The sequence below is a fragment of the Lagopus leucura genome, unplaced genomic scaffold, assembly GCF_019238085.1.
Source record: "Lagopus leucura isolate 7727_CA_CO unplaced genomic scaffold, USGS_WTPT01 Super-Scaffold_100159, whole genome shotgun sequence".
NCBI lineage: Eukaryota > Metazoa > Chordata > Aves > Galliformes > Phasianidae > Lagopus > Lagopus leucura.
This window is the reverse complement of record NW_024962335.1, coordinates 11,161,207-11,188,014: the sequence shown is the minus strand read 5'-3', so window position 1 is coordinate 11,188,014 and position 26,808 is coordinate 11,161,207. Positions and strand designations below refer to the sequence as shown.

The 26,808-nt window shown below is 43.9% G+C and overlaps 2 protein-coding genes and 1 non-coding gene across 4 annotated transcripts; 1 reads left to right on the top strand and 2 right to left on the bottom strand.

Moving 5' to 3' along the window:
• Positions 1-662: 662 nt before the first annotated feature.
• POLDIP3 (DNA polymerase delta interacting protein 3) lies at positions 663-15,136 on the bottom strand. 2 transcript variants are annotated; one of them, XM_042889370.1, is made up of 9 exons: positions 15,012-15,136; positions 11,062-11,449; positions 8,818-8,898; positions 6,490-6,585; positions 5,544-5,726; positions 4,590-4,667; positions 3,896-4,025; positions 2,990-3,056; positions 663-2,652 (listed from the first exon to the last, which is right to left on the bottom strand). In XM_042889370.1, exons 1-9 carry the CDS (start codon positions 15,068-15,070, stop codon positions 2,478-2,480), a joined length of 1,257 nt encoding a protein of 418 aa, XP_042745304.1. In that variant the 5' UTR covers positions 15,071-15,136; the 3' UTR covers positions 663-2,477. The 2 variants fall into 2 exon arrangements, with proteins under 2 accessions (XP_042745304.1, XP_042745305.1); XM_042889371.1 differs by having other exon boundaries at positions 8,818-8,895.
• A 300-nt stretch (positions 15,137-15,436) lies between these two features.
• Positions 15,437-15,585, top strand: LOC122190519. The gene has a single exon (XR_006182164.1). It is a non-coding gene; the product is annotated as a U12 minor spliceosomal RNA (small nuclear RNA).
• A 2,937-nt stretch (positions 15,586-18,522) lies between these two features.
• LOC122190337 lies at positions 18,523-26,645 on the bottom strand. Its single transcript, XM_042890253.1, has 7 exons — positions 26,491-26,645; positions 25,441-25,557; positions 21,743-21,832; positions 21,089-21,266; positions 20,449-20,553; positions 19,958-20,035; positions 18,523-18,916 (listed from the first exon to the last, which is right to left on the bottom strand). Exons 1-7 carry the CDS (start codon positions 26,586-26,588, stop codon positions 18,662-18,664), a joined length of 921 nt encoding a protein of 306 aa, XP_042746187.1. The 5' UTR covers positions 26,589-26,645; the 3' UTR covers positions 18,523-18,661.
• Between the last annotated feature and the right edge of the window lie 163 nt (positions 26,646-26,808).

The window sequence follows — 26,808 nt, the reverse complement described above, 5'->3', positions numbered from 1 at the left end:
GAAGAATTAAAAGAAAATATTTACTGCACAGATCAGAGCACAAGATCTTCCAAGGAAGTATGTTAATATCATCATAATTTATCACGGGTAACTCAAATAATGCATGACTGAACAGTGAGTTATGAAGTGCAGTTTCTTGCTATTTGGCTTTTGTAATGGACATATGTTAATTAATGAAAAATACGTTTCAGTCTCTCAATTCTTTCAGAAGAGACAAGATATGCACTTACAGTGGAAGTCTTCACATTTTCACAGCCTTCATTTTTTATTATCTGGCTGATAATGAAAGCACCCTACCTTATCTGGAATGGGTACTCTGACTTCAGAGCTGCAATATTTTTTTAAATTGCTTTCTGAAAATCACTAGTCTGTCAATAACAAATTGACATTCCTTTCATGTGACAAAGAAATTAGAACTAAGTGGGGGGGACAAATCGTACCTATCAACAACAATCAGCTAATCCAGATCACCAAAATCAGTAAATGTCAACTTTCTTATTCATATACTCTTGCCCTTCCTTCACACTACCAGCTGCCTATGGTATTACTGAACCAGGAGCAAGATCAGAGATTTGAAATTTTTTAAAAAGCATGCTCGATTCAATATTGAACTCTTACCTACTGATTTTCAGTTGCTTTACATCATCTAAAAAGGCTTAGAATCCAATCTCTGTATAACAAATGTTTATTCAGAAACAGATAATACATAATCTTCTCCAGCCCTAACATTTCTCCCCCCTCCCCCCAATTTTTATTAAAACACAATTGTTTGGTGGGTGATCTAAGGAAAGGAACAACACCTGTCTTAAGACCCCTCCCTTACAAACATCTGCTGGTCACATGAAGCACCCCACCAATACTAGTGTTTTACTAGATTTCCAAACCAAACAGAATAATCTGAAAAAACAAGTCCTGTCAAGTCCCCAGTTATTTTCATGGCTAAGAGGGACAGTGTGAGATAAGGAATGGTTTGTACCAGCGAGATAGAGCAAAGAGTTACTAGAGAATAAGAAGGCAAAAGAAACACAGAGTTGACCAAGAATTGGGATCTGGACCTACGATTACAGAAAGTTCACTGAAGTTCAGCAGACCTGAAAAGAGTGGGTTAGGTCTGTCTTCTAGCTCCAAGACTCAAATTCAAATCCCAACCAGACTGTAGCAGTGGCATATTTTCCTCTCTTATAATATAATTTGAACTAATACAAATGGAGCTACGGGGGCTTCAAACATCCATGACAAAAACGCTGTACTGACAAAGTACTGAAGTGCCACCTAGTGGCCTGTAGCGCATCACGGATGTTCATGGGCCAAAGTTGTGTCCTTGCTGCTCACACAGCACATGCGTAGCACTCCTCTCCAGTGTCTCCTCTTACAGAGCACTACCTGCTCTCCAAAATCTCTCCTTGCAGCAAGGAAGCACAGCACTCATCCTCCAAACCCACCTAAGCAAGCTGCATGCCTGCACAGCAGCCAAACATTGCCCAAATATATATCTCTCAAAAAGGTGATTTTTCTTAAGCAAGTGAAGACCGCTTACATGCTAGTACTGGAAAAAGGCCCCAGCTCCTTCCTTTTCATAAAAGGAGACTGGTTAAGTCAGAAGGTAAGAAAAAAAAAACCATCCCCGCATTAGCAGGAAGATGCAATGCAATATACTGGGAACAATCACCAGGATGTCCTCTAGCTCCAAACACAATCCTGGTTGTTTTTCAGACCAGAAAGGAGACAGCAACTCCACTCACCCTGAAGGGCTAATAAATTGATTATACAAATGTCAGAGCCTTTTTTCCCCCCACCTTCAGTATTACCAGAGTTGAAGGATCCCTCCCATAGCACAACAGTGCAAAATGGGTGCTGCACTTGTGCTTATGTCCATTCTGCCCAAAGCTTCCACGGGCTGCTATACGCAGTGGGAAACTCAGTTTTTCATGTATTTTCTCTACATCACAGCTGCCGAGCAGAAAAATATTCAGCAGTCAGAATTAAACCGTACGCAATTAAATGCATTTAAGTCCAAGATGCAAGATGGCACAATTCCTATATGCAACCACACCTGATTTGGTACTTGGTGCAGACTATGCACTGTTCTTGCATGATGAAAATCAAGAGAATGCATCTTTTAGTTAAAGGTAGGTCAGAAGAGAAGAGATTGCCAACTCTTCCTTCAAAGTCTATGTGCACTTTTAATGGCCACTAGGGGCTTTGGAGTAAAGGAGGGAGTTACATGGTATATGCTTAGTAATATTATTACTGGCAGAAGGGGGAGGTTATTCTCTTGGAAAAAAAATTGTGGAAGAAAACTCCAACTATGAAAACAGAAAGTACACACACAAAAGGAAACACTACTGTACAGTAAGGTAGCAATCATAGAAAACAAAAAGATCTTCAAGGCAGACAAATGCAAAAATCTGCACTCCTGCAGTTTTCTCATTCCCCAACTTAAACGAGTTTTCCAGTCCACTGCTCACTGCCCCTTCTCAGAGTTTGATTTTGAATTCTGTGGGCTGCACAGATGCAGAGACCCCTGAGGATTTGAAGAGTGCCTTCAAGATGGTATCAGGGTCCACCTCAGCTGGGGGATTTGATGCAGCACTTGCACTTGTCCGGCGGGGTTCCCCTTCCTTTTTCACAGAAGGGGTATCGCTCAATCGGCTGGAGGATTAAACAAACATACAGACAGCATTTAACCTCTCATTATAAAATAGAATTTAACACAACGCCTGTGTTTGCTGTTCTCACATTATAAGACATTGATGTTTTAAACATACTTTCGGACACAAGAACTTCCTGATCTCACACTCATTTTGAACCCCAGTGCTGAGAACATTATGTAGTGAAACAATATTGCACTCAACTCAACCAAGAGCCACAGTTTAAGACAATATTCCGAGGACAGTTTGCCGACAGTTTTTCTACCACCCCCTCAGATTCTCCTCAAACAGAACCTGCAAATACATTTGGTTCTTTCCCGTATCCAAAGGACACTTACAGCAATATAGGCTGGTCTGAGGTGATGACATTTCCATTCATGTGAAGGTTACATTTCATTGGCTGACCTAGACAAAAACAGAGTCCTCATCTTAACATCCCAGTTTTGGAAAACACCAGATACAACAGGCAGTAGTGCAAGCAACAGATTCCACACATGGAGGGAAGCACAAGAAGGAATAGCTGATGTCTTTTCTTACAAAATCACAGTGGCAAAAGAGCCACTGAAACACTCAGTGCCGTATGAAGAATTGCGCCAATTAACAAAATACGTATTGGTGAAAAGCCCTTATAGATGCACAGTAATCTACCATTTTCAGCTGTCTGTTTTTCATTTGATATTCATAACTTGCCACTCATCCGGAGAAAGCAGCAGCACCCATTTCCAGCTAGAAATTAACAGCTAATTTCAGTCTATAACAAAATGCAGATACATCCAGACTAAGAAGTGCATTGTTCAAGGTTTACAGAGAAGCTGACAGCAATTGTTTTATAAGCCTCATTCAAAATGTCCCTGACTACAGCTCGAGACTTTTGCAGATACTAGTTTTGCTTGTACTCTGCAAGCAGCTACCCTCTAAGCATTAATTCCTAAAGAAATCTAGCTCTTGGCACTGGGTTAGAAATAACAGAAATTTGATCTGGAGGTCAAAACAATGGAATCACTGGAAGTCTGCCTCTATCTCTGAGCATTCTCTTTTTGGGAAAAGATTTTCTCTAAACGTTACATAAATGAATTATGCACATATCCAACATGCATTACGTTGTCCAGCTATTGAATCAATTTCCCTGCATTTCCTCTCTTGGCAGCACAGGAGCACTGAAATGCTTTTTAAACTCTCTCCTGAAGTAGAAAACGTTTTTTTGTTGATTTATCCACCTTCAATGTAACCCTGCTCAAACTTACCATCTAAGCATCTGTTGTTGTATTTCTTATATGCTGTGATTGCATCTTCTTTCTTCACAAAGACTACCTCAGCCACTCCTGGGTGCACCAGCCGGGCTCGCTTCAGAGCACCGCACACACAGAACAACTCCTGAGGGCAGAGCGTTAGTCGTGACTGTGGTCACAAAAGAAGTACACTGGAACAATGGGTGAGAAAGGCTCAGTTTCCCAACTACATTCCCACTCCTCCTCAGTAAACACATGGCAGAATCTGACCACTGCAACTTGTCTTCATGTGGTTGCTATGGCTAAGCACTGAGCATTAGTAAGTAATACAGGCTGGACAAACCTCTATAATGGCACCAACACGAGCAAAAGTGTTTAAGGCTCTGTACTCGGGCACATGAACACCATTTTTGTTCTTTGTCTGCTGAGAACAGAAGCACCCAGGTAATTTGCACCTGTGTATAAGTTCAAGGAAAACACTAAAAATCACTTGGCATGAAGTTTAGGTGATATCAGGTACTTCAGTACACCCTAGAAATGGCCTTTTCTACCACCTTCTTGAGTCCAGATTTTTTTTTAAGTGGCAAACCCAGCCTACCCCACTCCCAGAACAGGAAACTCTCAGATTGTACAAGTAAAGCAAAATCATACCATATCTTTCCTCACTGCATTCACCATAAAGGGATTTAACGCAGTAAGCAATACTCACAACAATGTCTTCCTCAGTGACTCGAGGATGCAGATTGTTTACAGTCATCTTTGTGCCTTCCAAAGGACTGAAGGCCAGCTGCCAACACAATAAACACAAGTCAGAAATGCAGCAATCAGACATCACAGCAGATAAAAATCACTACAAGGATACCTATGAAAGTTGGCATACATACATAAAGGAGAAAACTATAGCTAGTAATGGGAAATATTGATGCTTGGAAAAGCCCAGACCACCTAGAATGAAAGAATGCTACTTTTTCATGCTAACTTGTTTCTGAAGTAACTTTTCTATCCCATTTCCAAGAGTAACACTAAGTTAATCTACCTATAGACACAAGTTATGCCAGACTCCCCTTCATTTTAAGAACATATCTAAGCTACACTCTGAACCAGCCAGCAAACCTCACGTATGGCTCCAGCCTCCAGAGAGCTTGTTGAACCTAACCTGTCTGAAAACACCGGTACCTGGCACCAGGAAGTGTGGCAAAGCAATTCCAGGCAGGCTGTCTACAAAGTACCTGAGAGGTTCTTGCAGAGAAAGCAAGAAGCTACGTCTGGAAGAATCTTGTTCTTCTCTTTGCTAACAGCAGAAGGTAGAAGACTATGTTACTATATTACCAATAGTGTTACAGCAAAATTCCTAGGGACGTGGAATTCACCAAAGGCTGTCCAAATAACAACTGCCATCTTCCTGTAGCATCTTCCCTGTTTCCTCTCATGCCATGTGCTCCTATGCTAGAATGAAGTATGACACACTGAGAATTCCCAGTCTCTCAAGCACCAGAGAGGATGATGTTCAGACAAGCTTTAAATTCTTGGTGGACAGGTTGTAGCCCCACAGGTAGAAGTGGGAGCCTGGCAGAAGCAAACTACTCAAAAAACCAACAAACAGCAAACTTCAGAGGTTTCAGAGACTTATGTTAACAAGCACATCCCACTTCCCTGAGCTCACCTCAACAGGTGCTGGCTCTTTTGGAGGCTCCTCCTTTGTCACCAAAGTTCGGGACATGTTTGTCAAGGCCTTTGTCCTCATTGGGGAAGGAGGTGCAGGAGGAGCTGTGTACGTATCATTCTGGACCACTTTAGTCAGGGGAACAGTCTTGGACAGAGAGAACTTATTGCCACTCAGCCCAGCCTATGGGAGAAGAGAACAAAATAACCATGAGAGCTGTAGGCTGCAAAAGTAGGCCCTCTTTTTCTAGCGCCAACAACAGGATAGCATTGAAAACAACATGTCTTCCACAGTTTCAAAACTACTGCACAGTGTTGAAGACTTCAGTCGATTGTTGTCTCAAAGCTGAGAGGTTTTTTTAGCATGTTTACTTCAAAAGAGCACTTCCCTTGCAAAAGAACACCATGCTTAAATCTCACATCCTCCTTAAATGAACATTACCAGTGCAGTTCAAATTTGGAAAAACTTTTTTTCAAATGTGTCCAATGATTCTCAAGTATTTAACAATTCATTTACACACACAAAAAATTGAGCTACCCTAGTACAAACAGCAGTAACTCTTCAGAAACATCAAGCTGACAACTCTGATTTTGCATAGCAAGTGACTTCCTGCTCTGATAACCAGTCTATAAAAGCAGTAGAAAGCCGCCCTTGCACTTCCCCAACAAGAAAATCAAAAGTTAACATGCAGGTGCCTACCAGAAAGGGAGAGAGCACACATTCTGGCTGCAAAAGGCCTACAAAATCAGTTAGCCTAAAAGGGAACCTGTTCCCAAAATAGCACTGGAAGCACTGGCACAAAGAGAAGGGCGGGGTGAGGAATAAACATCTCAGAGTAAAGCACTGTTGACATACTTCAAAAGAGCATAAACCCTGTAAAACTGCAGCCTATGCATCCACTCAATATGAGTACGGTGTGGTGGGGACTGTTCAGATCATCCCTTACCACATTGTGAAGGAAACTGTTTGTGGTGGTGATCTTCATCTGTTTGCTAGGAAGGGCGGAGACACTTTCATCATCATCTTCCATGTCATACAGACCCTGAAAAGAAGCAAGGTAACAGTTCACAAACAGGCAGATTTAATTTAGACATCATTTCCCAAATAAGCAATTCTCTCCTGCCTTCATCACTTTCAAAAGACATGTGGTAACATGAGGAAACGAACGCAGAATGGTTTTCGGTTAGAAAGGATCTTAAAGACCACCTAGTTAGTTTCAACCCTGCCATGGGTGAGAACACCTCCCACTATGTCAGGTTGATCAAAACCCCACCCAACTTGGCCTTGCACACATCCAAGGATGAGGCACCAACAAATTCTCTGGGCAGCTTGTTGCAGTGCCACCACTCTCATCATGCTCCCACCACACAGAATTGCTTCCTTGTATCCATCCTGTATTTACCTTAGAACTGTTACACCTTGTCCTAACACTAAACTCCCCAAAAGAGTCCCTCCCCATTTTTCCTATAGGACACCCTTAAATTCTGAAAGGCTGTAACAAGGTCTCCCTAGAGCCTTCTGTTCCCAGGCAGAACCACCTCAACTTTCCCAGCCTGCCATTGTAGGAGAGGTGCTCCAGTCCTCTGACCATCCTTATGACCCCTCTAGACCAGGTCCAACAGGCCCATGTCTTTCTCACACAGTAGGTCTCACAGCTGAACGCAGTGCTCCAGGTGGGATATCACATGAATGGAGTAGAGTAGGTCAGTCACCTCCCTTGACCTGCTGCTCACATTTCCTTTAATGCAGCCTAAGATACAGTTTGCTGTCTGGGCTACAAGCACACACTGGTGGCCAATTTGGAGCTTCTCGTTCATCAGTACCCCAAGACCTTCTCCACTGGGCTGCTCTCTATCAACACCCAACTTGTAATCACATTTAGGATTGCAAACAATGTTTACATGCTCAGAAATCCACAAGCTCTTTGGACTTCACTTCTGTCCTCAGAATTACAGGACAGAGCCAGAGGCATACAAGTCCATTCCATGAGGTAAGTTCAAGTACTATCAAACTTCCTTCCTAGAAATGCTGTTTCCCCAGGTGTATTGAAGCCACATAGAGAGTTCTCTAATCCCTAGACCTCTTCAGCACTCGTGAAACCACACTGCTAGAATAAAGCCTTAACATCTTACATTTTAACTCCTTGCTAGCTCTAGAGTTGAAGCTTATAAGTATGATTTCTTTAATTTTGTTTAAGCAGGTGCTTGCTGAATCTGCCTGAACTAAACATTCCTTTTGAACAGTGTGCTCTCCTCAGCACAGCACACGCCTGTCTGGCACTAGAAACACTGTAGTATGAGGCTTACTGAATGAGTAATTTACTTCCCACTTCTACTTAATGCCCACAGCTCTGCTTAAAATACTGAGTCTAACACCTACATAAATATTTTTTGGTATGCTCTGAACAATAATGTTGCTAAGAAAATCTAAGAAAAAAGTCTAGACATACCTGGCACTGCACAGAACACTGAAAGTTACAGCTTAAAAGTTTTTCACTAATTCAGCAGAACAGTGAAGAACAAATGGATGGATTAGCAACGATAACTTGAAAAATAAGTTGATTTCATGGTTGGAAGATTCTGGTTTACAAACAGAAAAGTAGTTACAACCACAGAAGTGCTATGAAGAAAAACGAACAAACAAAAATGATATAACATAGGAGAGTTCTGCAGAAAACTAGGAAAAATGCTAGCCATCTGGACAATATACTTGAATTAGAGACAAAGTGAAATACGCTCAAGATTTACTGTAACGAGGTCCAAATCGTAAAGGCAGTAAGTGACAGCATCTGGGAACAGTCATGGCAGCAGGTCAACGCAGCGATAAACAGATAAAGTCACCACAATTGAGGAAAAAATAAGCAATGACACGATAGTGTCAGTGTCAGCTTGTCAGTATATCACAGTTTATGAATGCACATACACCAAGTATGCAACATAAATATAATCCCTGTGAAAGAACCCAAGGTGGGGAAGGCAGCTGAATGCTTGGGGGCCGTGGCAAAGTCCTTCAAAACTGATCTCAGGAGAAACAGCACAAATTCTAGAGTTTTCCTCACACAAAATCTGCTTGATATAGCAGCACAGAGAGCTCATAAAAAAACAGTTAAGATCACCATCAGGTTTTCAGCCTATAACCGTCAAGCTGTCAGAGAACATCCAAACTCTCTTTTCTTTCCTACCTTACCTGCCAATGTTTATGGATACCTTCCTGCTTTCTCTATTCACCTCTACCCCCAAAAATAAAAGGTTAAAAACACAGAGAGAGCACACACCTGTTTATGTGTATGGTTGTTCACCACATTGATCCTCATTCCTGCTGGATGAGGGTGTCCAGGAACAACAGCAGCTTTCTGCTACAATCGGAGAGAAAGAACCAAAGCGTCAAACACTGCAGTCCACCAAATCCTCATTTCAGGGGACTGAAGCTGTAACTGATAACCTGACATCACATAAATGAGATTTACCTTCTCATTCTTCAAACATGTTTTAGCTGTTACGTAATACTGCAAAATGCCTGCTGTAATGTTAAATACAAGATGCCTGCACTTGAAGAAATAAAAATCCACAGCCACGCAGATAACTTTCCTTTCAATTTACTTGCATTTTAGTCTAAGTTAAATCAGAAGAGGATTTATTACCAGCTGCGACAGCACTGATCAATTTTTATTGCCGTAAATACAAAACCAGGAGGAGGGTAAAATCAACAAGCAACATCTCTACCATGCTACATAAATGAAAAGATATCTATTTCCATTAAGTTCAGCAAGTTGGGATGCAACATGACTTGGTTGTTCAGATCCATTTCAGAGGAGAAGCACATACTGCCACTTCACACTAGAGCTGGAATAAGCTGTACTAGAATAAAATGATGCATGAGATCGTGTACCTGACCCTTTGGCTGTCTCCTCTGCTGCCCTGTGAACACAGGGAAAGTGCAACAGAAGTAGTCAGGAAACACAGCTGCGCTCATCAGCAACCGAAAACAACCTGCAGTTACCTCAAAAATACCCTCTGTGTTTTTGAAAACGTTGGAAGTTACCAATTACAGAGCATAAAGTCCTACAAAAATGCTTTGTACAACCAGTGAAAATTTCAGATTGCATCTTGGATCAAGACACTTCAGTTTGATTCTGCTCCCACGTTTGGGAACATAAGAAGCCCACTGGCAATCTGGAATTTCAATATAAATCTTTAAAAAAAATCCTAAGATAACTGCTTATGTGCATGGTTTTGTCAATAGCCTCAATCATCACATCATTCTACAGCATTTTTATAACAATATGCAGATCAAACCACGTGATTTAAACAAAAAATAATTAAAAAAAAGCAGCAGCTCAGTCAGGCCAGAACAAGTTGCTGCAGAAGCAAGTCTCCAGAAACCTTTTGAACACCTAGATACTTTCTAACAGCGTTCAACTCCCACTGGAAGTGATCTGGACAGTACACGTATTAATTACCCTGCTAATTTGAGGCTATTGAGCAGACTGCTCTATTGGTCCGTGATTAGCCCTTCCTACTGCCACAGTGTTCTCTCTCCTCCTTTGGCCAGCCTTTTGTTCCCACCTTAGCAGTAAAATCTGAAGAGGCAAGGGGTAGTTTTCTGCAGAGCAGAAAAAAACTCATCTGGGCTTTCAAACTGATGAGGACAGAGATGTTCTGGTATGTGCAAGCACACTGCTCATCTTCCGGAGGAGGGAAAAGAAGAGGTGAACTAGGAACTAGAGATTCATCCTTGCAACATGCTTGAAGAGGTGAGGAACACAGCCACTCCTCCTGCAGCAACCCTGACATTCTGGAAACTTCTCTTCTGCCTCTGCTCCCTGTATGTAACACACACGGCTTAACAGATGCTAGCCTGAGAAATCAAGTAAGAATCAAGTTACTGTGCATACAGCACAGAACTTTCAAATCAGTCAAAGGAAACCAGCAGCTCACAGTGACCAAATGGTTATACTGCAGCTGGAATAAAACCCAAACCTCAGCAGGACTGCATCACACATCCAAGGAATTCCCTGGAAGCCAGAATTTTCCTGCTAAGTGGGTGAGTAGAAACAGAAACCGTGAAAAGGCACACACAATTTTCAAGCTGCTTCAAGATACAAGCACGGCTGTATATTCTAAAGTCTCACCACTAAGATGAATTAGCTGTCTAGACAGGGCAATCTACCACATCGGACTCTCACAAAACAGTACTGTGACAAAAAGATGCAAAGTTCTTCGGATTTTACATGGGGGGACAGAAATAACAGTCTAAAATAACTACTTTAGTGCTGAAAAGAGCATTCCTTTCCATTTCATTGGGCCAAAAAATTCAACTGAAAGCTTGGATTCTTCAAAAAACCCTAAGCAGCCACAAGGACACCAGAAAGATTCTGAACCCTGCTCTACAAACTGGGTTGACCCGTATCACTATCACTTCTGTTGTGAACAAGGGAACGTGCTCACACAAGTGTTATTATTTTCAGTGGACTGCTGTAGAATGACTGAGGAGCTCAAAGGCGGCTTGCATGACCTACTTGGATAGTCTTGGTGATTTTCACAGCTGGATTTACTGTCCCCATAGTTGGGCTGATAGCAGCTGGAGTGTTCCTTTTCAAGCTGATCTTCTCTCTGGCATCCACCACTTTGGTCACCTTTTCAGCAGCAACACTTTGCTGCTTACGGGAATTCAGCATCTCTCGAGCATCCTGCACCTTCCCTTTTATTTTGAACCGAGCGTCCCTTTGAATCAGTTTTTCACGAGCATCTTTAACTCCCAGTTTGTGTCGGGCATCAGTGAGGCCGATCTTCTGCCGAGCATCAAATGTCCGCTGGAAGTTGACAGCTGGTGATGATCTACTTAAAATATTTTGCTGGATCCCAATGCGAGATCTAATACCTCCAAATACTGGCCTTGTGTTAAGCCTGAAAACGAACAAACAAAAAAAGGTTTCAGACATTGTAAGACGTGCTACAGTATCCACAGAAGTATTTGTGCTACTGCTAACAGAAGCTCATTATTACTGCACACAGCTCCAACCAGGTCTGATGCCCCAAACACAGCAGTGCGGCTCCTAAGCTGTTTCATGCCAGATTTTGCTCCGCATGTAAATAGCTGAGGAACTGTTTTCCAAAATCCTTAAGCTCACGTTTACAAACTTAAGAGCCTGACTATAGACAAGCTAAACACACACCAGATTTAAATAAAGTTCATCAACAACTTAAGTACTTTGGGGAACCCTATGAAGACGAGGAGGAACAGAAAGAGATTTTCTATTATTAGGAGTGAGCAGCTCTGCTAAACATCTCTTCTAATACAACAATACGCCTTAATATGAAGAAAACATAGGACTATATTTGATTTCAAGATTTCTGGGCAGCAAACTCAGATTTCTGCGATGGTAGACGGCTCGGATTTTTAAAATGCACAAGCAGAAGCACCAACCTCAGTTCAAGGCAGTCCCAAAACTGCTTCTCTCCTAGCAAGAAGGCACACCAGGCAAACCAACTTTCAATATTGCTGCCTCTCCCTTCATCTACTGACAGAACTGTTGTCTGTACTTTTTAAGTACACCATTTTCATCACAAAACTGAACACAGACTACAACAGTCCACAGGACAAACAACGTTTGTACACAAGTATTGCTAAGCAGCAGCCCATTACGTACTGGAGCAGGAACTAGCTTCCTGTTACAGGTCTGCTTTACTTTTCCCAAACTCCTCCTCGAAGGAAGGAGATTATCTCATTATTAAGGCAGGTCCTCCTTTAAATACCTTGTTAAGTTTTAGGATTGTTTCTTTTCTTAAAGTTTCTTTCTTGTAAGCAGATGACAAAGTTACAAGGAATTGAAAAATATTCTTGAGGTCAGCTTATCTAAAAATTCAAAACAAGATACAGTGCCATGGTGCTTATCTGCTTTCTGAAACACATCACACAGTACTTCAGCCTAAAATCAGTTATCTAGAATTTATTTAATATCTAAAAGATTAATGCTATATATTCAAATGATGATACAATTTTTCATATGGAATCACAGAATGGCCAGGGTTGGAAGGGACCTCAAGGATCATGAATCTCCAACCCCCCTGCCACATGCAGGGCCACCAACCTCCCCATTTAATACTAGACCAGGCTGCCCAGGACCCCATCCAATCTGGCCTTGAACACCTCCAGGGACAGGGCATCCACAGCCTCTCTGGGCAGCCTGTTCCAGCACCTCACCACTCACATAGTGAAGAGCTTCGCCCTGACATCCAACCTAAATCTTCCCTCCCTCAACTTAAAACCATTCCCCCTTGTCCTGCTGTTATAGAATCACAGTTATTTACTCTTTCAAAGAATTGACCCCCCTCCCGTTTATAGGCTCCCTTTAGGTACTGAATTGCAGTGTTTACTCAGCTAACTCTACAAGCTTAACGTTATTTACCATCACATATTAACAGTGGAGAGATCTGTGGAAAAGATAGAAAAGACTGAACATGCACTGCCATGTCTCTACTCAAAGAGATGCTGCATCCAAAACTGGAAAGCCAGGCCTGAGGTGCCACAGCATTACCTCGCTAAGAATCCTACAGCTGCTCTCTCACACATCCAGAACTCACCAGATATACAAGACAGGAGTATTACTGTTTATTAAAATATTTCCAGAAGAATATAAAGAAATAAATACCCATAAAGCTAACAACCACTAAGCAATACTTCCCTTGCTATTTTAAAAAGCATTAATTCGACAAAGTTGAAAGTATTTAGAGTGCTGCACAAAGCTTGATGAATGGTTCTTTTTAATAAGCATAAAGGCCAAAGCAAAACCAGAAATCCATGTACCAGCATTTAAGCCAGAATTAGTTAGACTGTTAATGATGTGTTCAGTTAGGAAACTCTGTACTGAAGATTATACCTTCTCTGAACGCTTTGTTTATCCTAATAAGCAATTCTTCTCTGTGGAGAATTGCTCACCCTGGAACAGCACAAACTGTTCTGGGATTTGTACCCATTTTGTGCCACTGCACCTGAAATACAACAGAATTTCAAACATCCCTTTCAAACACTACAAGCTCTGACTTAACTTATTGCATCATACATTTTACGGGCTGGCATATTTTACAGCTGAAGATTTTTGAGTTATCATTTTATGTAGACCACTAAAGAGCATGTAATACAATTTGACAAGTCTATTCTGTTTGCCTAACCTTCCAAAGGCAACTTGGCTGCCTCAGAAATCTTATGAGTTAAGCTAACTATGTAAAACAAGTGAAATGCAAGGTACAAAAGTTCTTATAGCGCTGCTGAGGTATTTCTGTTTCACAGAAAAAAAGTGAAGAAATTTCCTTTGAGAAATGAAAGTGAAGGAGGATGTGAAAAAGAAGAAAGGCAGCGTTCTGCATATTAAGCAGTGTAAGACTGTTCCAAACATGGAGGATAACATGAATGAAAGCACAAAGCTAAGGCCTCGTTTACAACACGATTAGAGGCATTTTATACCATAAGCCTTTTGAAATACTACTGCAGACATGTAAACGCTGACCTGCTAAATAAATGGTTGCTCCTCAGCAAACATTAAATAAACAAAACAAAATCAGAACTAACACAGATGGGGAGAAAACTACAGTCCACAAGAGGACGGAAAGCTACCACATGAGCAGGCAAGAACTGCAATTGCTGCTCTAAATGGTTTGGGCTACACGGAGGACATCTGTCATACAAAAGAGTGCAGAGCCATACAGAATCAGAGAATCACCAAGGTTGGAAAAGATCTTCAAGATCACCCAGTCCAACCCTCCACCTATCACCAATGGTACTAAATCATGGCCCTCAACACAAAATCCAACTGTTCCTTGAACACCTCCAGGGTCGGTGACTCCACACCTCCCCCGGCAGCCCATTCCACTGCCTGACCACTCTTTCAGAAAAGCAGTATTTCCTAATGTCCAGCCTAAATCTCTCCATTCCTTCTAGTCCTATCACCAATTAGGCAAGAGAAGATGCCGACCCCCAGCTCACAACAACCTCCCTTCAGGTAGTTATAGAGAGCAATAAGGTCTCCCCCGAGCCTCCTCTTCTCCACACTGAAGACGTAGCGCTCCCTACATCTACACAAGCTCTGAAACAATGAGGCAGAGAATCCCGGCCAAGCCGCAGAGAGCCGAGGGGCAGTCAACAACCTCGCCGGAGCCATTGCAACCCGACGCTTTCCCCGCGCTGATCCCAACAGACACAACGCGTGCGGCACCTCCCACACCGCCCCATCCACCGAGCCGCTAAGCGGGCCCAGACGGGGTGGCATCGGTCCCGGCCCGGTCCTGAGCGACGGCCACCGCCGCCCTGCAGAGCGACGCCTAAGCCAATGGGAAGACGAAGCGCGGGGCAGGGCCGGGCCGCGCCGAGGCGGGCTACCGCCAGCGGCCTCCAGAGCGGGACTGCCCGAAAGGAAAAGAGATGGATCCCCTGCAGCCGCCGGGCCCGGGGCGCCGCCCCCCGGCCGCTCACCTCCCCTTCACCGTCACACCGCGCTTCCGTATGAGCTCGTCTAACGACAGGTCCGCCATCTTGTCGCGGGGCCCAGCGATGAGACGCAGCCAGCGAACCGCGGACGTGACATCACGGCGCTTCCGCCGCTCTGAAGGCGGGCGGTTCCCGTTCCCGCCCCCGCCCCACCCGAGCGCGTAGGGGGTGGGGGAGGGCGCGCGCGAGCGCAGCACTCCCACAACCCCGCGCGGCGCTTCGGCTCTTATTTGCATACCGGTACCGGCGCGTTACGGCCCACGGCGACTCAGAACAGCGAGAGAAGCGAGTGGAAGGAAGAACAGAGTGGGGGCACAGCTGGAGGATCTTAAGGAGCAGGGAGGGCCGCTCGCCCTGACCTCGAGAGGCCAAGCGTAGGGCCCTGCTGGCAAGGCTGAGACATTGGGTTCATGCCTTAAACTTATGAGTAAGGAAAATAACGACCCGGGGTGACGCCCGGGTCCTCACCACTGATGTGAGAGGAATTTTTGCGCGGGTACAGGTCGTCCCCGGGTGACCCGCTTACTTCGCGGGATGCCCAGGTGCAATGATCTGCCCGACCCCCTGTGCGCGCCGTAGCAATGACAGATCTGGCGGGGGCGGCTGCTGAGGCGGAGCCGCTTTGTGCTGCGGGGCGGGGCTGGGAGCTGCCCGGCGTCCGTTGTCCCTGAGACCACGTGTCCCTGCGTGTGGCTGCAGCTCCGCCTGTTCGCTCTGGTGCGGTGCAGCCCGAACGGTTCAAGCCTGATGTTACAAAGCAAACCTACCTTCCTTTCATCAAATCCCTCTGAGCATTAAAAGCAGCCCAAGCGGCTCAGATTCAAGCTGCTTCTCCCCTGTGTCTTGCTTCCAACCTGCAGGGAGACAGCACAATCGGGAGGGTTGAGTGTGAGGCTCCTTGCCCCCTGTGCTGACCCCCGTGAGAAATCCAACCGCACCGTTTTGGATCAGGTGAAATCCAGGTTAACCAGAACAGCATTCACAAGCAGGGGGAGAATCAAATCAGAATGGGCATTTCCAGCACTTCCTCATTGTGCGCTGCCAGCTGCTCATGTCTGCTTCATCGCCTCAGTGGAGCTCGTCCCCCCAGACACCCAGAGAGGCTCCTTGATCCCAGTGACAGCTGCATGACCGCGGTGTCCTTTGGCAAGGAGTGCAGCCCACCAGCATGGACTGCCACCTTCTCTTGCTGGCTTCCCTTCCATCTGCCAGTCTCGCTCTTGGAATCGAAGGCGGTGCACACCCAGCTTCAGCCCACTTTCACTCCTCTTCCAGATGAGGAGTCCTTTTCCAGTTTCCAGTGTTGGGACAAGCAGCAAATCCAGATGTGTTCTGTCTTGTTGCCTGCTCATTTGCCAATGTTTCCTAATACTGGATTTAATTTTTCAGTCACTCTTGCTGATTTCATGCAGCTATCTATCAAAGCTACATCATTTTGCTGCTTGTCTTTTGTTTGTGCAGTGAGAATTTCTTCCCCCCAAAAGCATCGCTGCATTTATACACACCAAAATTCGGCCATTTTATTGCCACTCGGTCACTCAGTGTGTGAAATCTTCTGCTGTCCTTTCATCATGGGCATGAGCCAACAGCAAGCACTTGCAGCCCAGAAGGCCAACAGTATCTTGGGCTGCACAAAAGAAGGCCAGCAGAGTGAGTGAGGTGATTGTCCCCCTCTGCTCTGCCTTTGTAAGGCTCCAGCTGGAGTTCAGCATCCAGGCCTGGGGCCTTAGCACAAGAAAGATATGGAGCTGTTGGAGTGGGTCCAGAGGAGGTCATAAAGATGCACAGAGGGCTGAAGAACCTTTCCTATGAAGACAGGCTGAGGGAGATGGGCTTGTTCAGTATGGAGAGGAGAAAGCTCAGGAAGACCTCAATGCAGCCTTCCAGTACATGAAGGGAGCTTATAAGCAGGAGGTGATCTATTTTTTTACACAATCTAATAGTAAAGAAGGGGAAATGGCTTTAAATTGAAAGAGGGAAAATTTACGTTAGAAGTTAGATGGAAATACTTTATTCAGAGGGCAGTGAGGTACTGTACAGGCTGCCCAGAGAGCTGTGGGTGCCCCATCCCTGGAGGTTCAAGGCCAGGTTGGATGCGGCCCTGGGCAGCCTGAGCTGGGGGGTGGCAGCCCTGCCCACGGCATGGGGTGGGACTGGGTGGCTTTGAAGTCTCTTCCAACCCCACCGTTCTGTGATACTATGATCATCTTCATAGTCCCAAATCATTTCATATTAGAAAACTGTAACCTCCTTGCTCATTCTTTTCAAGGCCACTCTCCACCCTGTTAAACTACAAAGACTCTGCCAGACTCCATAGGTGTCTTTTCTCCATTTACTCTTACCCTCTTTTCCCTGTGTTTTAGCCAATCATTTATTCGTTATAGGCCTTCTCTTGCCCCATGATGGCTTAGATACTTTGAGAGCCTGTGGTAAAAGATTTTTTCAAAAGCTTTGAGAAATCCTGGAGAATTAGATTGACCAAGTTGTATGAAAGTCTGCAGACTTTTCAATGAAACCTGAAAATGGGGAAGGCTTTGTGTAGAAAGCCTGCCAACCCTTCCTAAGCAGGCCCTGTTTGCACAGTGCTGGCTCATCACCTCTCTTCATCACAGGGTCAACCCTTCTGAGAAGCACAGCCACCAAGCCTTGTTGTGCCCCAGCTCTCCCCTGGATCTTCTTTGGCAGGGTGGCAATTGTGTTCTCAGAGTTGTTTCAGATAACACATTGCTGTTAGAAACCCAACAATAAAGTGTCTGTGGGATGCTGGCTGTGGGGGTTCAGGCCTGTCCACTTGTGAAAAAGCAAATTCCTTGAAAGCGTCTACCAGCATGTTAATATGGGGCAGTGATTTTGAGATGCTTCTTGTGTATTCAGCACTGGTTGAGCACATTGCTTTTTGTAGCTGTGTTTATTATCATGTTACTTTTATTTAATGCCTCATTAAAGAAAGTATCTTTTCAAAGTATTTTACATTCTAAGCTTTCCTACTGAGTAAGCTTATGTATTTCAAAATTAGGCTGCTGTGGTTTCCCCACCAGTGTTATCTCACTGGTTTCTAAAGAGGATTCAGAGAAAATAAATGAAAAATGTAACCATATTTCTGTCTGTGGATGTGTATGGAGAAAATAGCTACCAAGCTTGTTTACTCATTTGCAAGGTCTTTTCTTCATAATGCCTTTCTTTGTCCCACCCTCCTCCACCTCCCTGGGCAGCCTGTTCCAGTGTCTGACCACTCTTTTGGAGAAGTTTTCCTAATATCCAACCTAAACCTCCCCTAGTGGAACTTGAGGCCATAAAAGAATCTGCAAAGAACAGATGAGGTAGGCTAGAAACACAGGTTCTCTTTCCACACAAATGCTGTCTAGAGATAGTGACAATCAAAGTTAGATAAAATTTATGCACTCCACCAAGGGAAACACTTTTGCTTTTTAATAGGTGTTTGATATTAGTTTATTTTTGGTGTTCCAAGCCAGAAACATTTAACTAGATATGAAAAGCAGGCAGGAGAAAGAAAAGCAACAAATTGTACAACAGCTTCTTATGGTCATGTAAGTATATGGTCAAATCTTATGGTCAAATCTTATGGTCAAATCTTCTTATGGTCATGTAAGTATAAGCTTGACAATAAAGCCTTGTTACTTTCCATTCCACACTACACCTCTCTCAATGACATTTACTTCATTCATCAGCATGGGCCATAGAATTCGAAGCTGTGCTCTACAGTACTTTAAGTCTTGCTGGTCCACGTGCTCTAAATATTGAAGAGAGCATTCACGTATGTTCCACACAGCCTTAACTGGTGAGTCCTGAAGAAGCAGCAAACAGAAAACTCTACAGCACTTCAGTGCAAATTGCTCTTGATCGATATTCTTCAGAGGAACATCAGCATGCTGAAAATCAAGAACAGTTTTCACAGCTTTATAGTATGACTTTGATGAGCGGACCTTGCCTCCCTACTCACATTCTGTGATGCAGATGTGCCCCACATCATCCAAGTGTTGAAGTTCATTTGTCAAAGCTGAAGTGGGACAGACAGGGGTCCCAGTGTCACCAAAAAGGACCTTCTGCTTACTAAGTCTTGGCTTCTAGACCATAACAACATCCAGCAACTGTCTGTATTTCCTCATATACAAGAGAGCTTCACAAAGAGCTTATCAAGGCTGAAATTTGGAAAGGGCCCAGCATGATGCAAAAGAATGAAGCTGCTAGTTGTATTTCTTGGGGGAAAAAAAATTGGACTGTAATTCACTTGGATAGCAACTGGGCTCTGAACACACCAACAGCTTCTGCAAGCTTTCCCCTGCCTCTCCAGGGGTTTGACTGCTTGTGCACAGAGTCAGCTCTGATACAGCATGGCTGTACAACTTTGGATCAGACTGCTGCAAAAAACAGCAGAGCTTGCAGGAGCGACATGAGAAATTATGGGAAGCCTCATTGGGGGCCACAACCCACATGCCCCCCACACCCAGCACAGGAGCTGCTTCAGGATCAGAAGGGTGCCTGTGCCCAGCTTTATGCTGTTTCATCTGACCCATAGACCAACTTCTCATCTCAGCCTCAGCTTGCTTTGTCACTGGTTGTTACCAGGTTGGTGATCACCTCTCTGTGTCTCACCCTGATCACTGTCACCAGACCTGCTCTGCTCACCTTGCTTTGGTCTTGTAGAACTGTACCCTTGCTGATGAGGGCACCTGCCCTGCCTGTCTTGCTGCTCCCCCCTGCTCCTGATGCAGAGCTGGGGAGGTAAAATGTTAGGTGTAGCTCTGGCCGTGTCTATGGGAATATAGGGGAGTATCTGGGCAGGAAGGCCCTCTTACAAGTGGAAAAAAACTCCAAACAGAAGCGAGACATATTCCATTTTGTAACAAACTGCATAGACATGCCAGAAGCTTAAATCCCTCCCCTTAATCCTGGCATCTATCTTAGCTTACCTCAATAATTTTGTTAATGCCCAAGTCGTTATGATAATAGCCGTATCTTAAGAGTTTCATAATATCTGGCATCAGCTCCTAAAAACCGAGCACAGCACAAAGCGGACTGTTAGCATGTTGACATGAGCAGTTCACTCCTTGAGCACTGGGAGTTTGTGTTTTTCAGATCATGTCAATTAGAAACAGAGAAGCCTCCAGCTTCAGACTGTGGAGGAAGATCCTATAAAAGCAACGTGCATCTGGGAAATGCTTTCTGCATTTGTAAATGTGCTCAGATACAATTCTAACATGCAGGACTGCATGTGTCTGCGGGATACAGAAGGGTTGCTGAAACTTGCCTTTCCACTCCCCCATCCCTCTCAGCTTGTAACTTCTCCCTGCTGTCCTTACCAGTATATTTTGAACAGCATCCCTAGCAGAAGCTGAGCTCTAAATAAAGGTAGCCCTGTAATCCCACTGGCTGGGCACAGTTACACAAAGATATTAAGTACTTGTTTGCAGGTATTCGCAGCATCATGTGAAAGTGGAAAGCCAAGGATTTTAAATGTGCCAGTTTTTCTCTTCTCAATATCTCTCTGACAGGCATCAAACAGCTTCTGTAATGTAAAGAGAACATCTGATCAGTAAACTCCGGGATCCCTAATTGACTGAAATACTTCTTTAATACCTGGGAAATAAACATTTCTATGAGCTGTTTGCATGTTGAAGGCCATTCTTCAGTATCCATGTGCTAATAAATGCTTCACCTCACCCTTGTCCTTCAAATTCTACCATTTTGGTACTTTCCTTTAAACACTCGGAGGATCAGAGGTCATCCGTCAGACTGGGATCTCCCATACCGTACCTAAAGTATCAGCCATAAGGAAATTGGATCATGTTTTCCTTAACATGGGTGAGATACGGGACTGGGATTTGAACGTGTTCTTCTGAAAGGCAGGAGGAAAGAAGTCTCTGTCACTTTTCTCTCTACAGCATTACACAGGCCCTGCTTGACTGGAATAACAGAGCTTGTAGTCTCGTTAGTGCCCAGTCTTGGCTGATACAGAAGTACTAAATGCTCAAAGCCTGGTATACTGGCTATAGTATATCGACTTGATAAGATTCAGATTGATAAAGTGGACATGAACAAACCTTAATTATGTTGCTGGCCTTTGGATAGGACAAACGGGCTGAGCTGCTCCAGCATTTTCCCCATTCGTGTAGCTTAAGCATCCTATACATATCCAGCACAGCAGACAAGCGAAAAGGGTCATTCAAGTTCTCTGACTGCTTGTGCATGCTCACTACTTTAGACAAGAGCTTTTCGTTTCTAGAATGAGGAAGGTATAAAAAAAGTTAGCTAAGATAAGACGGTGGATTAATGTAACTATTTTACGGAATAAATGCCGTATTTTCTACAGCGTATTTCCTAGCTGTACCATACTAGAGAACAAGCAGCTTTCGTGTGGGAAATACTGCTTTACCAGTTCATTTTTGCATGGTCAGAGTAGAATATGATCAAAGAGCAGTATTTATGTCATTGTCAGCTGATTCCTTTTATTAACATATTCACCCTGGGAACATCTCCTTTCCAGGACAAAGCAAACTATCGTCCAGCAATCAGAATCCAAAGTCTGGGGAGAGGATGCCTAGGCTGTCTTCTCAAACAAAACAGAGCAAAAAAAAAAAAAAAAAAAAGACAGAAAGAGTCTCTAAGGGGAACTGGGGGAAACAAGAAGTATCTGGCTATATGGCTCTTCAGTGTAAGAGCACACACTGCATCAGGAATGTGAACAAATACCTTACCGTGCCTCTAGATCTCTGATCCTCTCTTGGAGCTTCTCATATTTTTCTTTCTCTGGAACCTCTTTTTGGATGATGCTTCCAGAAGATGCACTGCAACAAGTTCATTTTGTGAGATGTGTTTCTTTGTAATAGGATACTGGTATAATGGTAGACTTGTCCCCACTGAATCCCCCAAATTCCAATAAAAATGCTGTCAGGTGGGAAGGCGTAGAGCACCCACGAAAGACATCACATAACCAGCTAAATAACCTCCCCAGAAGCTCCCACCTAGGACGTAGAGCAAGGGCAGAGCTACCTCGAGTAGAAGAAAGGGAGGTGGGGTTACAAGGATCAGAGGTGACACAAGACGACAGCAATGGGCTTGAGAAAAACACAGGTATTCTCCTCTGGTTGGAATCTCATCACTTCTACAGTTTTCTTCTTTAACTTCAAAACATTATCATCAAACATCCCAAGCCTGTCAGAGTTTTTCTGTTTTCTTGGATTTGTTTCTCTACAGATGTCTGGGTAATTTCAATCAACTTTTCCTCCAGTGGATGAGTCTAAAGAGTCAAAGAATGCTCTTTTGAAAGAATAAACCCAGGTCAGGTAGTGGCAGCAAGAAGACTTGCCTAGGTATTTGGTCTGTGGCACACTCACACCATGAAAGTGATATATATATATATATATATATATATTTATCATTTACTGGAGTTTTTTAGAAGTTATATTTATTTTTGTGTTGTAGATCTCATACAGTTCTAATATAAAGGAGACCTCTTCTCCCATGTTTCTTTCCACTCCCTTCACAGTAAACTATACCATCTCATATTAATATTTTGATCTTGTGGATTATCCCATCAAGCCTATGAGCTGCCAATTAAATTACCTTCATTACTGTACGCAGAAATATTGTTTCTGGAGTCTAAACTTGGAGGTGTTAAATGCAGTATGTTTTCTGGAGAAAAATGACTGTCTCTAGGTGAAAGGACAATACAGGGATGAGCAAATTCAGAAACACCCAGTGTTAACTCCTGAGAGCTCCCATGTTTCTGGTTGTGGGGAGGGTCAGAGCTGCTTGCCTCCTGCCTCATACAAAGGTCAGATGCAGCAATCTGCCTAAAGATGTGAGAAGCTATCAATGTTAATCAAACAGACCTGAGAACAAATGAAGAATGGGGATCTGAATGTGGGAGGTGTAATCTGACAGCTTTCTTTAATTAGGCAAACTAACTCAGAGACAAGAATAACTAAACTTGGCCATTATTTGAGTCTATGTCCACAGTCTGGGAACCTTTGCCTGACATCAGCTTAAGTCTCAAACTTTGAGATACTCCTGAAGAAATCTCCTAGGTTTCAGAATATGTGAATGTTTCTCCTACTTACTGTCCTCACTATCAGGCTAAACAGAGCTGCACATCAGAAAGCCTCTCATGGCCCTAAAGATACTCCAACCATATTCAGAAACTTCAGAATACCACAAGTTGTCCTCACTGAAATCCCAACAGGAAAGCCTCTTCTGCACAAAGCTGTGCAGTTGTCACGGATTTGACCAGATCAATCTATGCCCGTGACAGGGGCGACATGGCCCTGCGCAAGGATGACACGCAAATTCGTGAAGCGCACCCTCCAGCACCCACTGCCAGGCAGCAAGAGAGCGCCCCCCCCACCCGGAAGGGCCAGATCCCGTGACTTCTGTAAGGGTTAATGAATTGAAGCTAACAAGAGGAGAGAAAAAAAAAGAAAAAAAAGGCACTGCCCAGACTAAGTAGTGCTCAAAGTTTACAAATATCCCAGAACACTGGCAGTACGCCTAATCTTTCAAGGTCAGGTTTTCCAGCACAGAAACCTGAACTACTGATAATGCTCCCTAACGAAGCTCTCTAAGAGCAGAGAGAAAAAGAGATTCGTTCAAAAAGCTAAAAAGCAGTCGTGCCCCACGTTGGGCGCCAAAAATCTGTCACGGATTTGACCAGATCAATCTATGCCCGTGACAGGGGCGACAGGCCTCTGCCCTCCCCCCCCCACCCCAGTCCCAAAAAAATGGGAAGGAAGGAAGGGAGGAAAAGAACAGCGGCAATAATCTATGGAGGAAAACTTATTTTACTATAATATCGGAATACAAGATAACACAATAGATACAATTTAATTGCAATTGAGATTAATAAATCAGACAAGATGAGAGAGAGAGAGTTCCCGGGACCGATTCAAACCTGAAAAGCTTGGAACGGCCAGGAAAGCACCCTCCAGCACCCACTGCCAGGCAGCAAGAGAGCGCCCCCCCCACCCGGAAGGGCCAGATCCCGTGACTTCTGTAATGTACAGGGATAGGTAGCTGGGATTGGGGCAGTGACACTTTAATGTCCCGTACACTACATGATGTTTTGATGTGGAATACTGAAACCCAAAAACAAAAAAACAAAAACAAAAAACATAGAACCATGACAGCAGTGTTCAGGAATGGTTTGGAAATCCAGCTACACCAATTGAAGTTATTCCCTCCTGGCCATAGTTATTGAGGATTCACATTTTATACTCCAAATATCACTCATTTACTATTTCTTTTTTTTTTTTTTTTTCTTCCTGAATAACAGCATCCCTCTTTCTTTCCACCATTCCAGCACCAATGTCTTCCATCAGTGTGTTCTTAGCCCATGAGGGCAACTTTCACCCAAAATTCCCCTGTCTGACTCTGCATATCTACTCAAAGTGTTTTCAGCATTGCCTTCACCACCTCCCGATCCTTTGGGGTGCATGCCTTTACCTTTGGGGATCTTCTTAATGCAGACATTGCCTATTCAGCAAGGTAATTATATGGAATCTAAAGCTTATATTACAACATGATGATTTCCTTTTACGTGTCATGGCAACGTACTCTGCACTCCAAGACAAAGTTGCCTTGGAGCTTATGCCTGGCCATGCAAATAGAGTCAAATAGAAGAAAGTTAGTTTGATGTGCCTCGGAGAACAGAGCTCTGACAACCAAAGTTAGAATATGTTTTAGTAAAAGTCACAACAACATCATGATTTTCTCTTTGTATAAATTCTTAATACATATAATCACAGCACCTGCAGGACTTCCGGAGAAATTGTAGTTGAGTCTCAAAATAATCCCTGTAAGACCTGTTCACACCGCATATCAGTCCATCGAGGAAGAATGAAATGATAAAACACAATGCAGTCAGCACAACTTTGCAACATGGATCAAGCCCTGTTACATGGCTGAAAACACATCTGGAGTAGCAATGCCACCTGCAACTCTGCCTTCTCTACACCCCTTATCTGCAACTTGTGACTAAGACCGTGCTGCCACACAGCACAGTTTTTTCTTGTTTGCTTGTTTGTTGCTTGCTCAGTTTTCTTGCTTGCCTGTTTGCTTGCAGGGTTAATCACGTGTCTGCTCTGGCCCACACGCACCACAGCAGGGCCGTCCTAGGGCTGCACAAGGCCAGACATGAGCTGGGTTGTATTTTTATTGGCAGTGTTGCCAGCCTCAGCAAGTTAGGTAGTCTCAGGGAAGGCAACAGTCAAAAAGCATCTGTTTTTGTCTCTGGAAAGAGCCCTTGAGTTTCCTTTGCAGCCACAGAGGTACCTACTGTTCTAACAGCCCTTGCCATAAAGGTTGGGAGCACAAAGGACAGTGGCGAAACTGCAGGAGTCCATCATTTCAGAGCAGAAGAATGAGTATTTAAAAGATAATTTCTGGTCACCAGACTCACCTAAATTCTTTTTCCAGCTGCTCCAGCCTTTCTGACACATCAGGTTTTAATGTCTCCCTCTCTGAAGTATTGCTTCCACAGATTGATATTTGCTGTGGGATATTAAATGTTTCTCTTCTGAAAAAAAAAAAAAAAAAAAAAAAAAAAAAAGGGAATTCTGAAAATGAAGAATAAAAAAGATGACATACTCTGAAGATTCACCTTCTAAAAGGCAGCCAGCCCCACGAGCAGATACTCCATGGCATCACCCATGCTGGTGAATGGATCAGAGCCAGGGTACAGGCTCCAGGGCACACGATGGTTCAGCACACCTCTGGATGCTGTTCAGTTTTGGCAGTTTCTAACTTTGTCTGTACTCTGTTTTGTAATAAAAATCCCAAACATCAGCTAACTGTAGTTAACAGTTTCAAGCTCAGGTGCTCCTGCAGCGCAGGTAGAGTACACAGCAAGCTCCCTCCCACAGCAAGGCAGCATCAGGGAGAGCCTATGCACCAGTTTTTGCAAATCCATGTCTGCATGACTGCTGCAAGGAGCTGTTGTGCCCCTCTCTCCCATGACTTTCCCATTCCTCTCTCGCTGAAATGGATTTCGGTTTACTGGCATGAGTTGGTTTTCAGCTAGACCACCTGATCTCCAGACTTTAACTGAGGACACCTGTTTTTCATTGAGTTCAAAAGTTCAGTATAAAATCTGCATTTCAATCAATCTTTCCCCTCACAACAAAGGACAGGGAGCATGGACACAGTCTGCACGGACAGGATGCTCCTGAGATCTTAGTTCTGTTAGGCTGCTCATAAGATTCTTTCCAATTTCTTTTTCTCTCACATCCGTATAATGTCTGCCTTAGCCTTTGGAGCTGAATGCTATTGCAGGACTAACTGGCCCTGTGATTGCACAGGGAAGTTCCACCCGATATGAAGTAGAAAATCAAGCTTTTACTGAAATATTTCATGGCCAGGAAGTGTTTGCAGATCTTTTTTTTGCAAGCCCCCAGGTCTCTTAGAGTTAAACATGGTAAGTGTACCCAGGGACAACCCCAGTGCAACATACCTGACGTCTTCTGAAGTCGCCACTCTAGCATCAGCATCTGTCCACTCTCCTTCAGGCATCTCATGTTGGCTGTAGCTGTTACACGTAAATCCATCCATGTACTTACAGCAGGAGGAAATGTTTGTCCGAATGAGCAGCAGCACAAGGGACTGTGCTGCTGTGTGCACAGGAAGCTACTGCAAGAATCAGGCACTTGGTTTCGCAGTGAGCTTCAGCTCCTCCTTTTTACGGGAAATAGCAGTTGTTCTTGTAATTGCAGTCACTCTTATCTCTCCCCAGGCAATCAGGACAGGGGTGGACTGGCTTCTTGCTGCTGCC